The 14,091-nt window shown below is 41.9% G+C and overlaps 1 protein-coding gene across 1 annotated transcript in view; it reads right to left on the reverse strand.

The window, feature by feature from the left end:
- Positions 1 to 764: 764 nt before the first annotated feature.
- The window catches only part of LOC126260602 (nephrin-like), a 769,721-nt gene continuing 756,394 nt past the window's right edge, over positions 765 to 14,091 (reverse strand). The window contains exons 14-15 of the mRNA XM_049957938.1: positions 13,127 to 13,420; positions 765 to 1,107 (exon numbers count right to left, since the gene is read on the reverse strand). Of these exons, the coding sequence (XP_049813895.1) occupies positions 1,027 to 1,107; positions 13,127 to 13,420 (375 nt within the window). The 3' untranslated portion in view covers positions 765 to 1,026. The remainder of the gene's footprint in view (positions 1,108 to 13,126; positions 13,421 to 14,091) is intronic.

Below are 14,091 nucleotides of genomic sequence, written 5' to 3' on the forward strand. Positions count from 1 at the left end.
TTGATGCGATTTTTGCCCGTCAGTATATGAGGAGAATATCATTTTGTACACGATTTCACATGTGTTAGTATCTCAAGAGTAGCAGTTCGTGACAGTAATTTTTTACGCCATTAGAAGCCTTCTGCAAAACCCACATTCAATTTAATTATGATCAAACTGCATGGCCACTGCTAGGAAATACCGGTGTATAACCTTCATATTTCCTAGCGAAAAACATTCGTTGAGTATTCGTTTTCCTTAGACAATTATTTGCAGTGTGTGTTATTTGCATTCTGTGTTAGCTACGAGGGAATGTGGTATCGAAAAGGATTAGGTGGGAGCGTTGTGAACACACAGCTGCTAAGAGGTCTCATACTACAACGTTTCCATTAACCAGTCGTACAACCATCAGTTTCAGTTACCATTGCTTCATGAGCTATTGGGTAAGATTATTCACATTTATCTTGGGCACCGGTACATACTGCTTCGAACTAGCAATGTCTGGATCAAATGGTACTTCATGGGTGAAGCTATAGAGGCAGCTGGGGAAAAAACAGTTTCATCAACGTTTATACCGCATGAGCGATCAAACATGATAGTCCGGGACAGAAGAGCTTTATGTCTGCAGTGGGAAGTTGTACTGATGAAATGTTATTCTATTTCTTTAAGTTTTGCATTCGTATTACTTATAGCGTAGAAGACTGTGGTAAAGCTTGTTAGAAGAATGTCCGGTCAGAAGTAAGTAATGTTTTTAATCATTGTAATCTGAAGGGGGGAATTCTCAATAAGGAATTAAATAATCACTTTATTATTTACACAAATTTGGTATCATCATTTGGCTCACATACAAACGTATACCGAATATTGTACTTTATCACAGTAAAATATACGTAAGAGAATAATGTATTCAGAGCATTTCATTAGAAATAAACAAACGTGACAAGAGTGAACTTCTTTGTTTGGCGTGAGTAGTCTCTTTGGATGCTTCCCTGGCTTGTTGTGCACTTCGTACAGACGCGCAGAGGTTGCGAATTCGCAGGACAGGCCTCAGAATCTGGTGGCTCCCCCTCTGATGGGCACCTGCAGCAGCCCAGGCGCCCCAACTGTCGCTTCCTGTGCCGTCAACACCTGGAAAACATGGCAAACGGGTTACGGCTGTTACAGAAGTTATCTTTTACAAGACGCCATTAGATAAGAAATACTGATCTCATTCGCAAAGATGTTGTACACGCTTCTGGTGTTTTGGTTAGACATTTACACGTTGTAAATAAAATTTGCATGATTTATATCGAAATGTAGAAAGGCACCTTAGACACGGTGTAATTCATGATCTATTTGTGTGCAGAATCTGTATCTTGGTCACCTGCAGATTTCCAAGTAGCATGGGAGTTTAAATTAATAGAACACATTTTTATTTTCAGATTTTAAACGGAACACCAATTTAACAAACACGTAAACAATTTTTCTGCTATATTACACATGGCACCAGCGTGTAATCGGATACCCCTTGTGCAAAGTTTCCACTGGTAAAAGCAACGTCAAGAGCAGCGTCAAACCGTCTGCAGACAGACACGCCCACAAGATCAAGAACAACAACAACAACAACAACAGAATAGAAACTGTTCAGAATAAATCCTTTCATAAAATTTAAAATAGTTCGCTATTTTTCATACGTTTTATGTTATTGGGAAAATAATAAACGAATTTTTCTACCATACTGAACTCAGTTTAACCACCCTGATAGTTTTAGTAATTAGTGGATGATCGTTCTATTCTTATTGCTCTCTTTTGTATATTCAATACCTTCTTCAAGGTGTTTCACAATTCATGTTACAAACTTCAAGAGGTAGCAAAAGTGACTTAGTAGATCAAGTTTTACATAGGAATCCGTGTTTGGAAACATCATCCAACGACGCTACAGAGCGACAAAGTTATATGTATATAAAGAGTGATTCCGTGATGACGTTACAAACTTTGTAGGATGATGGAGAAGGAGAAATGCATCAATTTGAGGTAAGGTCCCTGGACTGGACACAAACGAGTCGAAAGCTCATAGGTGCTAAAGCTCTTATAGCTCTGCAATTTAGAGTCCATGTTTCCAGACATTTTTTCCTTATTTTGGTCCAAACGATCACCTGTGAAAGTTGCTTCCCTAAAATCTTAGCAACAACAATACCAGTACACGTTTCCCACTGTCAGAGGTATCAGAAAGGTTTTCGCTTGTAGTTTTTGACTCGTTTGTTTCCGACCCAGAGACCTTACCTCAAATTCATGCATTTATCCTTCCCCATCATATTAGAAAGTTTGTTACATCATCTGGGAATTACCCTGTATATACACATATTTATAGGCACTGGCTGCTCTAACTTTGACGCTCTGTAGCGTCATTGGATGACGTTTCCGGTCATGTGCTCCTATGTAAAACTTGATCAGTTAAGTGCCCTCTAGAACATCCAACTAAGTCCCCTCTACACCTTTTGCCACAAGACATAAATGAATAGACCCATAAAAATAATTTTCCGATGCTAATTTCTTCGTTTTCAAACCTAGCAATTATGCGAACAGCCAATGTTATTGAAGTTGCGTTTGTGAAACCCACAGTAATATGCTTCTTCCAATTTATCATCGAAATCGAGTTCAAACTGAGTTCTACGTCTAGGACAAGGTTGAAGTTACCTCTCGACTTTTCTGTTGTCATCGTGAACTGCTCAAACATTGAAACAAGAGGATCTAAGATACCTTCAGTTATTGGAAGAAACAGTCACTTTGCCATTTCATTAAAGAGGATCACTAGCGCAACTTAAGTCTATGTTGTAGCACTTCAGCATCGAACGAAATGGAGGATCTTGCCTGAAACCCAGGCATAAGTGCTTTTATAAAGGAACTATATGACCGCCCCGTTCCGTTAGATGTTAACGTACTACTCCATTAGAGTTGGAGAGTCTCTGCAATGCTATTCGAATTTAGGGCGAATACCAAGTAGGCAGAGACGTGAATGAGAATTCGGATTGATGGGAGTTACTGGAAGCCACTGTGCCGCGGGGGTGTAGTGGTTAGTGCAGCTGCCTAGTGAGCAGGAGACCTGGTTTGAAACGCAGATTTTGTACAAATTTTCATTCGTCTCTTCATTCTGCTTATACACATCACATATCTTTGAGACTTGATCTCTGGAACTATACGATTTCATTCTATTAAAGTACCATGCCTGTGTTTGAGTCAGGACTCCCCGTTTCGTTCGATGCCCAGATACTATTCCAATTCTGTTGGAAAGCCTCTCCAATAGTGTTCAAGTTTCAGGGTTATACAAAATGGCCTGAGATGTGAATGGGAATTAGTGCTTAGGAGGGGGAGGGGGGTGGCATGCTGGGATAGTATTAGCAGTTGCGCAAAACCACCGCACTGTCCAAGGTGGAGTAGTGGTTTGCCCTATTCCCTTGTGAGTGGGAGACATATGTTCGAATCCTAGCCTTCGTACAAACTTTCATTCATCGCTTCAGACTGTACACATACAACATAGAGATTTGAGTCTTCAAAGGTCACTGTAACCATATAATTTCATTTGATTAAGGTCCATTATCTTTATCTGCCTCCGTATGTGAGTGATCAGTGTGGTTGACTGACATGCAGATGGCCCAGGTTCGATTCCTGGTACAACCACTGATTTTTCCTTGGTGGCAGGACTGTATTGGGGTACAGTCAGCCTTGTGAAGCCACTTGACGAGCTACTTCACAGAGTAGCAGCAGCACCAGGTCTTCTAAAGCGACAATGGCTGGAAATGGGGCGTGCTGACATCACGCCTCCACACTGAATTCACATGGTGCCGTTGCCACGGCGGTCAGCATGGCCCGATCGGCTTAACTGTAACCAGAAGGTCGGTGCTTACTTGATCTTCAAGGTTTTCTCACAACAACGTGAGCACGTTCTATATGTCTCTCAACAATCACTGACTCGGTTATTGTCTTGAATCTATTAGCAATTAAAGCTTCAGGGGGAACTTAAATTCACTGTAATCCTAGCTATTTCTCGATTGAGCAAACTTTCAAGTTTCCGCCAACGTAAAGAACATTTGTAAATTTAAATGGATAAAAATCAGAAAGCAGAAAAAGTGGAAAGAATGTCGGGTAAGATGACAAGTTTCAGCCGGCCGAAGTGGCCGTGCGGTTAAAGGCGCTGCAGTCTGGAACCGCAAGACCGCTACGGTCGCAGGTTCGAATCCTGCCTCGGGCATGGATGTTTGTGATGTCCTTAGGTTAGTTAGGTTTAACTAGTTCTAAGTTCTAGGGGACTAATGACCTCAGCAGTTGAGTCCCATAGTGCTCAGAGCCATTTGAACCAGCCATTTGACAAGTTTCAAACGTTTGACTGCATTTAATTATTTGTTTACGATCTCTACTATAGTAAGTAACAAATATTCTACGCATACAGTGGTAGCTATAACAGATGGCCTGATATTAAGTAAGTTTTCCACACAATAGTATAATAAATGATTTTCAGTCAAGAAGGATAGCTATACTGGAGTTTAGGTTTTAGCTCTTTTTGTAAAATCCTAGATTGCCACTACCTAATAAGAGCTTCATTAATTTCGGATGGTAAACAAATTTATACATATATGAGCTATAGAAAAAAGTATAGCATTTACAAACGGATTACTCTAAATAATAAATTCATACACCACAGTTCTTAAACTCAAGAATTACTGTAGTTATTCCAATTTATCACCATCAGATCCCAGGGGTTTCCAGTTACAATGAACTGACCAACATTCGTTAATGTTATCGCTATGATTTCTGAACATTATGTTACAAATTCTTTTGGAAGTCAGAAGTGGAGCTGTTTATCTGTGGCATACAGTGTTGTTAGGGGTTCACCGTAGGCAGAAGTACAGTGGTGTTTAGTATGAAGAACGTGCACGTCACAGATTTGTCACTTCATCATAACGATAAAAGTAAATCATCGATGAAATATTTTGCGCCGTGGAGGTAATACGATGGTGTGCCATCCCCATGGAAAAACAATCTCGCATTTTTAGTAAGTGTGAAAATTGGGGAGGTGGTGATGAATTTATGCCTAATATATTCTGCTGTACTAGGCAACTTCATATCTTTTCGGACAGAAAGATGCAATTACGACAGAAGGGGTCTAGCTATACCAACCACTAATTTCTGGTTTATAACAACTGAGCGCATTCTATTTCATACTAAATGCCGTCCCCTGTGTTGAACGTGAAATACGCCACATCTAACGAAAACGTTATCCCCACTAATTACATACGTTATTACGCCGTTTCCAAACGTTATAGAACACTGTATTATTCTACGAGACCCACCATAATTTAATACACAAGACAATATTCGAATGGCAAATGTAAATTGGACATTTTTCCAGTCACAGGCCCAGCAATAGATTTCAGCGGCTTAAAGACATCACGGGGAAACTATATCTGTATAGCCGGACTAGGATTTGGAACTCAGTAATAGTGAGTGTAAGTTCACTATTTTAAACAACACCACCCACTTGTTTGGTATACACTGGTTCTTCTAACCAGATTTTCAAACTGAAATTTTTTTGACAAACCTATTTTTTAATGTGGAATGGTGACAGAGTTCCATAATATAATAGAGCAATGATGGTCACTTGTTTCATTAGATCTCTTACATCTGCCAGTAGACCCAGAAGAAAGCTGCTCCAACTGTGGCCGAAACGTTCGTTTTTCTCCAGCAGCAGTAGTTTTATACATTACGACGCGACACCATACCCGGAAAACTTTTATGTCGACTGACTCTGGCCGCGGAAGCCTACGCAATTACATGATTTATTTGTTACTTTCACTGATTTTTGTGGCCTATTATAATACTTTCTTGTTTTCAGTGCCACTTTAAAATCGCCTCCCTGGGGATCTAGCGGTCGAACACTTGTGCATCAGTAATGCAATACCATATTTGGAATGTATGCGTCAATATACAGCTCGTCACATTACAGCTCAATATATTTCAGTGCATCGTTCGAAGATTTCAGTAGTTATCGCTCTGTTCATCCGTGAGATCGATGTAAAGTTACTTGGTGGATTAGGAAGAAAATATAAGGGAAAAAGTGAAATTCATAACAAGTTAAGAGATCGGTGCAATAACGAGGTATGTCTACTTTTGGCCGAAAATGAGGTTTCACTACCACTGCATAGTTTGAAAATTTCTCTACGGTGTGGTGCAAGAATGAGACCTATCTGTATTTATGGGCCAAAAGCAGAAATATATAGGATGATGATGTTTGGTTTTGTGGGGCGCTCAACTGCGCGGTTATCAGCGCCCATCCAAATTCCCAACCTTTTCTCAGCCCAATCTCGCCACTTTCATGAATGATGATGAAATGATGAGGACAACACAAACACCCAGTCATCTCGAGGCAGAAGTATATAGGGATTGGATTTGTCGACGCCGTGTGTTTGGGGCAAAAACCAAATATGACCAGGGCTTGTTTTGTCATTGAACCAAAGTTTAGTCATATTCTGACATGTGAAATAAATCCAAAAAGTTCATTATGGTTGATATTAGACAAGTCCTACTATTAGGCCTCTTCTTTCACCCAGAAAGGCTACGTCGGATGACGAGAAGTTTTAAAGGACAGTTTCTTTGAGCAGTCCACTGCACACAAGCATATAGTTAGCAGTAGTGCATGATTATCACAACTTACCGATCATGATTTCGTCATTCAGAAAGCGTCAGAACACTGACTTTAACTGAGAAAAACTGTATGAAATACTTCTGGCAGTTAAATCTGAGAAATTTTAAGATATCATGAAGCTTCCCAAGAAAAACTGTATGAAATACTTCTGGCAGTTAAATCTGAGAAATTTTAAGATATCATGAAGCTTCCCAAGAAGTATGTGCCTATCTCAGACATGGAAGTTCAAAATAAATGCTTGTGGAGGAACTCTTACGGATGTTGTATACAGTTCATTAAAAGGAGCACAATCAGCTGTTTATTAACCTTCAACACCTTTGACTTTTGTTGTAGTATCCACTTTTTTTTTTAATTCTTAGACTCTTCGTAATATTCAATAACCTGTAAATAGACAATAGTTGTTGCTTTAGTTTCTTCTTTATTTTTGATAACATATTCAAAAAACTGTTCAGGCGCAAGTAGGATTCGCACACTGAGGCTTTCCTACGAATTTAATTACAGACAGTTTATCCATTCCGGGAGCTGAAGATATTGACAACTTTTGCCTGTTGTCGACATTGCCATTGGCGAGATGACGCTCCCAGGGAACCCGAAAGCTTCGACAATGTTTTAATTTCAAGTTAGAAGTCAGATAACAAATGACAATAGAAATAATTTTTCGTGTGATACAATTACAAATTAACAATTTCGGATTTTTCCCTGTATTCGAACTGTCAAACTTTGCTCTATGGAAAATTTCACGGAATAGGCCAACGGTAAGGTTTTGTTGAGTTTTACAGTATCAAAATACGTGACATAAATAGCCATATGTACTAACTGAATTGAAACAGAAGACTACAATTTTTACACAGCCAAGAGACCACGGACGTTAATACATGATATAAATTTTAACCTGGTACTCTAAACTATTCCAGAGAAGAAGCACAGGCGGACAGCCAAACATATAGACGGATAAAAAATGGGAAAAATAGCCTTTATTAGAATATGTAATTATAAATTAAGAATTTTCGTATCTTTTTCCTGTACTTGTACTATGAAACGTTGGTTTCTTGCAAAAATTTTATGTTTCTAGGTCAACTGGAAGTACGCTACAGGTACTGATGGGTGAATTTTACTGTATCATAACACATGCCTTATCTTTTGAACTGACTTAGGATTTTAAATTTTTAACATCGCCTAGGGACTATAGACCTTCATAAAAGCCACAAATTTCAACTTGGTACGTCTACTACTTCCTGAGAATAAAGGTTCTTCACAGGCAGGCAAACAGACTGACAGACAATAAAGCGACCCTGCAAGAGTTCTACACTACTGGACATTAAAATTTGCTACATCAAGAAGAAATGCGGATGATAAACGGGTATTCATTGGACAAATATATTGTACTGGAACTGACATGTGATTACATTTTCACGCAATTTGGGTGCATTGATCCTAAGAAATAAGTACCCAGAACCACCTCTGCCTGTAAAAACGGCCTTGATACGCCTGGGCATTGACTCAAACAGATCTTGGATGCCGTGTACAGGAACAGTTGCCCATTCAGCTTCAACACGATACCACAGGTCATCAAGAGTAGTGACTGGCGTACTGTGACGAGCCAGTTGCTCGGCCACCATTGACCAGACGTTTTCAATTGATGAGAGATCTGGAGAATGTGCTGGCCAGGGCAGCAGTCGAACATTTTCTGTATTCAGAAAGGTCCGTATAGGAACTGCAACATGCGGTCGTGCATTATCCTGCTGAAATGTAGGGTTTCGCAGAGATCGAATGAAGGGTAGAGCCACGGGTCGTAACACATCTGGAATGTAACGTCCACTGTTTAGAGTGCCGTCAGTGCGAACAAGAGGTGACCGAGACGTGTAACCAATGGCACCACATACCATCACGCCAGGTGATACGCCAGTATGGCGATAGCGAATACACCCTTCCAATGTGCGTTCACCGCCATGTCGCAAAACACGGATGCTGTAAACAGAACCTGGATTCATCCGAAAAAATGACGTTTTGCCATTCGTGCAACCAGATTCGTCGTTGAGTACACCATCGCAGGCGCTCCTGTCTGTGATGCAGCGTCAAGGGTAACCGCAGCCATGGTCCCCGAGCTGATAGCCCATGCTGCTGCAAACGTCGTCGGACTGTTAGTGCAGATGGTTGTCGTCTTGCAAACGTCCCAATCTGTTGACTCAGGGATCGAGACGTGGCTGCACGATCCGTTACAACCGTGCGGATAAGATGCCTGTCATCTCGACTGCTAGTGATATTAGGCCGTTGGGATCCAGCACGGCGTTCGATATTACCCTCCTGAACCCACCGATCGCATATTCTGCTAACAGTCATTGGATCTCGACCAACGCGAGCAGCAATGTCGCGATACGGTAAACCGCAATCGCGATAGGCTACAATCCGACCTTTTTCAAAGTTGGAAACGTGATGGTACGCATTGCTCCTCCTAACACGAGGCATCACCACAACGTTTCACCGGGCAACGCCGGTCAACTGGTGTTTGTATATGAGAAATCGGTTGGAAACTTTCCTCATGGCAGCACGTTGTAGGTGTCGCCACCGGCGCCAAGCTTGTGTGAATGCTCTGAAAATCTAATCATTTGCATATCACAGTACCTTCTTCCTGTCGGTTAAATTTCGTGTCTGTAGCACGTCATCTTCGTGGTGTAGCAATTTTAATGGCCAGTAGTGTATTTCTACAGATTGAGGCACGGAACCTTAAAAACAATGTTGTTTCGTGTAAGAGCGAAGCAACTTTAAGTCTGTTAAATATATGTAATAAGCTCTCACAGTTCGTTGGTTGTCTAAATAAAGGTTTGGAAAAGTCGAGACCGATTAATAAAGTTTCCAATTTCTTGACAGTTTTTGCTCTTTATTAGAAAGTATGTAAACATGCTATCTTGTTAACCCAACGATGTCTTCAGTATATACTTTTTCCACAAAGCCCACACTAACAGCAAACGTGAAACTACTTGCTGCGGTGAAAGCTTCTACAGTTGCGTCTGCAGACGCGCGGACTCTGGAAGCGCTGATAACACGCCGAGGACGCACTCGCACACAGTGCCAATGTGGAAACCGGCGTGTGTCCCGCCTGCCTCTGTCCCAGACGGCTCTTTCGTCACACAGACCGGCGCCGCCGCGGCTCGAGGAGACGAAGCGTGCGGTGGGCGGCCGCTAGCCTCCCAGGCCGCCACCCTGTGTAAACACGCCGCGCTCTTCCCTTCATTACTGAAATTAAAAGTGTTGGCTCACAAAATTGCTCCGTCGCCCTGTCGCCAGAGCTGGCTCGCAAGTCTACAGGAAAAACTAACCGTTCCTCGGCTGGAGAGTGCGCTCTGGCCAGCAATTGGAAAAAGGTAACTGCTTTCCTCCGGCACACAGCGGCTATCTCAGCTCGCCGAAAAGTTCTATGCGACAGCTGAAAATGTGAGTGTCCATTTGATTATATATCGATGTTGTGACGCTGAAAATACCGTTTTTTTTTTTTTAACGATGAGTGAATTTGTGAGTCATAATAATTCAGGAAAGTACAAGACAAACCTCAATAAAACCATCCTTTTCCTTAGCTACGACACAATTTTCGAAAAAAGAACTGTGAATTACATCCACAGAACGACTGAAGACAGAGAAATCGAAGAATTAACAGTAATAATTGGTAGTATTCAACCGTTTAATGTCTTAGACACAACTCATCTCCCGCTTCGAGTGACAATGCTCTCGTCATGAAAACAGTCTTTTTCCTTCTTTTTACTCAGCTATCTTCTGACTGGTTTGATGCGGCCCACCACGAATTCCTATAGTTTGCCGACCTCTGCATCTCAGGGAAGCGCTTGCAACCGATTACCTCAATTATTTGCTGGATGTCTTCCAATCTATGTATTCATCTACAGTTTTTACCGTCTGCAGCCCCCTCTGTTATCATGGAAGTTATTCCCTGATGTCTTAACACATGTCCTACCATCTGGTCCCCCCTTCTTCTGTGTTTTCCATACATTCCTTTACTCGCCGGTTCTCCGGAGAAATTGCACATTACTTACCCTATCTGTCCACCTAATTCTCAACTTTCTTCTGCGGCACCAGGTATCAAACGCTTAAACTCTCTTCTTTTCCGGTTTTCTCACTGTCCATCGTTACCATGTAATGAAGTTCTCGAAACACACATTCTCAGATATTTCTTCCTCAAATTAAGCCCTACGTTTGATGCTAGTAGACATCTCTTGGCCAGAAATGCCATTTCCGCAAATGCTAGTCTGCTTTTGGTGTCCTCATTTCTCTGTCCGTCATGCTACCTAGGTAGCAGAATTCCTTAACTACTTCTACTTCGTAGTCACCGGTTATAATGTTAAGGATCTCACTGTCCTCACTTCTGCTACTTCTCATTACTTTCGTCTTTCTTCGACTTACTCTCCGTCCGTATTCTGTACTCATTAGACTGTCCATTCCATTCAACATACCCTGTAATTATTTTCACTGAAGATAGCAATGCTACCAATGAATCCTATCATTGATATCGTTTCACCGTGAATTTTTAATTCCACTCTTGAACCTTTTTTTCCTGTGATTGCTTCTTCGATGTATAGATTTAACAGTAGTGGCAAAAGACTACATCCCTATCTCACTCCCTTTTTAATCTAAGTACTTAGTTCTGGCCTTTCACTTTCATTGACCACTCTTGGTTGTCATTCTCAGACGCAAACGTCTACCAATTTCATGAGCTGAGTTTGAAAATATCGTGACCACAGCATTGTCATCCAAAACGCATTCTTGACTTGAGTGTAGGACATAAAACGGTATACAACGGTAATCAGCTGTTACTGTTAAAATGTAACAACCGCAGCCTCGAATATTTAAAGTGGCTAGTATTGAAACGAATAATTACTACGGGAGAACACATAATACGAAGGAACTTCACAGGATACGGACATTAATATTTAAGATGGCTGCGACAAACATCATGTATCACTTCTGTTCGTGGACTGAAATAAACTTACAAAGAGGTCAAGGAAGCCTGATTTTACGCATAGCAAAAAGCGCATAATTAAGGAAAATATGGGACAATGATTGTGCTATTAGTCTTGGAAAATGGCATTCACAGCGTAAGGAAGGACAGTTGATAACTGTAGAAACACATGCTGTATTTAAATGAGAAAGAACTTCAACTGCGAATAGTAAAAAATCGACGCCAAGGGAAAAATACTTGTTTTCCTTTCTAATCCCTAAAGTGATTGCCTTTGTCTTCTGACAAGAATGTTCCGATGAAAAATACTCGTATTCTTTTCTATGAGTTTCTTGAAGATAAGAAGACCAACCATAATTTATTCATTAGTGTTTCATGTTGAAATTGTTGAACGTATTGTTGGTGAGATATCACATTATTATGCATTAATCATCGTAGTTTTTTGAACCATATCTCGTTCCATGCCATCCAATAATAAATTGTAGTGAGTCTACTTTTTGTTCTGTCTTTGACGGGGCTATAAACTGAACAATAGACGTTGCTTTTCCAGCACCATGGAGCTTTAGTATTAGCCTTAATTCATTATTTGGTTTGTTTCTTGGAATCTGGTTTGTGATTACGTACCCAAGTTTCAAACGAAGACATGAAATTTTCACATAATGTACCAGCCCAGAGTTCCCACGAACTTCTCCAATTTCGATCTGTGCAGCTGGCCTGAAGTTCTAACGAAAATGTGTAACAACCGCAGGAAAAACGTTTCGCTGCATTTTTTTTTTTTTCAACTTCACAATGACTGAGACGCAGTTGCTTGGAAAACAGTAAGTAAAGTACGATAAACTGTTTTTGTCAGATTTAGGCTTTTTTTCTAACAGACAGCATTATCGTGAGTTACGTAGATACTACTTTCCATAAAGTGTTGTCAGTCGTTGGTTATTATAAGTGATCGTTATGGTAACTAACATCATTGCATTGTTAAGGTCTTTTGTGTTCAGATCAATTGTGTATTTTACTTGTAAGTTAGCGCGTGTACATTTTGTCCAGTTGCTGCTTTGTCTTTGCCACACGATATTCCGGCGATTTCAAAGTTATTACAACCATTTATCGAATTTAACTTTTGCCCGTTTTTTGGAGTTCTTGACCGTTTTATTCCGCAATCTGAATGCGCTAAGACTAAATTCTGGCATTCAGAACGACGGCTAGCTAGAGTGAGATTTTCATTTATTACCATTGTCTTTTACATTTCGATCGTTGATGTACGCAGTAACAAACACTAGTGCGATAGCGATCGGGTTGAAACTATCTGCATTCCATAGGCTAGCATTGATCGGTACAGGTATCACAGGAACTCCTTACATACACGATGGAGTATGGGTACGTTATAAGCTGCGATTGTCCTACGGTCAGTGTTGCGTTGTTTTAGAGAACGGTTTACATTTGTGCTAGACAACGTAAGCGCACACATCAGTGTAGCGGTAAAGGAGAGGGCGGACACGTTGTTACCGTACCGGCTGGTGGAGGTGCAGCGGGCGACCCAGGTGCAGCCCCTCGGCGGAGGGCCTGCGGACGGCGTGGGGGCGGGCCTGCTGGGGCTGGTGGTGGGGGTGGGGGCGGTGGCCGTGGCGCTGCAGCGAGCTGTAGCCGGGCCGCGCGCCGTACGGGCCCACCTCGCCCGGCTCCAGCGCCACCACCTCGTCCTGGAAGCGCACCGTCGGTCGCGGCGCCGGCGTCGGCGGCGCCGTCACTGCCACAGCCTGTGGCGCCCGCGGCGCCGGAAGCTCGATGTACGTCACTTCGTCTCCCTGCCGACACCGAGCGTTACAGTTCTATTTCGTATTGTGTGAATCTTCGCGTTTCCAGAAAAAGCATACACAATATCACTTACAAAACCTCTGCAACCCGTCTCGCCTGTTCAGAAACAGATATCATAGTACCACACTCATATGCACTGAAGTGCCAAAGAAACTGGTACACCTGTAAATATCATGTAGGGCCCCAGCGAGAACGCAGAAGTGCCGGAACACGACGTGGCATGGACTCAGCTAATAGCTGAAGTAGTGCTGGAGGGAACTAGACCATGAATCCGGCTCGGGCTCAGAATAACTCCGTAGGAGGTCGAGGCGGTGGAGGTTTCTTCGGAACTCCACGTTGCAAGGCATCCCAGATATGCTCAATAATCTTCATGTATGTGGAATTTGGTTGCCAGTGGAAGTGTTCAAACTCAGAAGTGTTTCTGAAGCCACTCCGTAGCAAATCTGGACGTGTGGAGTGACGCATTGTCCTGTTGGAATTGTCCAAGTTCATCGGAATGCACAGTGGACCTGAATGGACGCAGGTGATCAGACAAGATGCTTACCTACGTGTCACCTGTCAGAGTCGTATCTAGACGTATTAGGAATCCCATACCACTCCAACTGCACACGCTCCACGCCGTTACAGAGCCGCCACCTGCTGACTTGCAGTGCTCATGGAT

This window comes from Schistocerca nitens, chromosome 5 (assembly GCF_023898315.1).
Source record: "Schistocerca nitens isolate TAMUIC-IGC-003100 chromosome 5, iqSchNite1.1, whole genome shotgun sequence".
Taxonomy (NCBI): Eukaryota; Metazoa; Arthropoda; class Insecta; order Orthoptera; family Acrididae; genus Schistocerca; species Schistocerca nitens.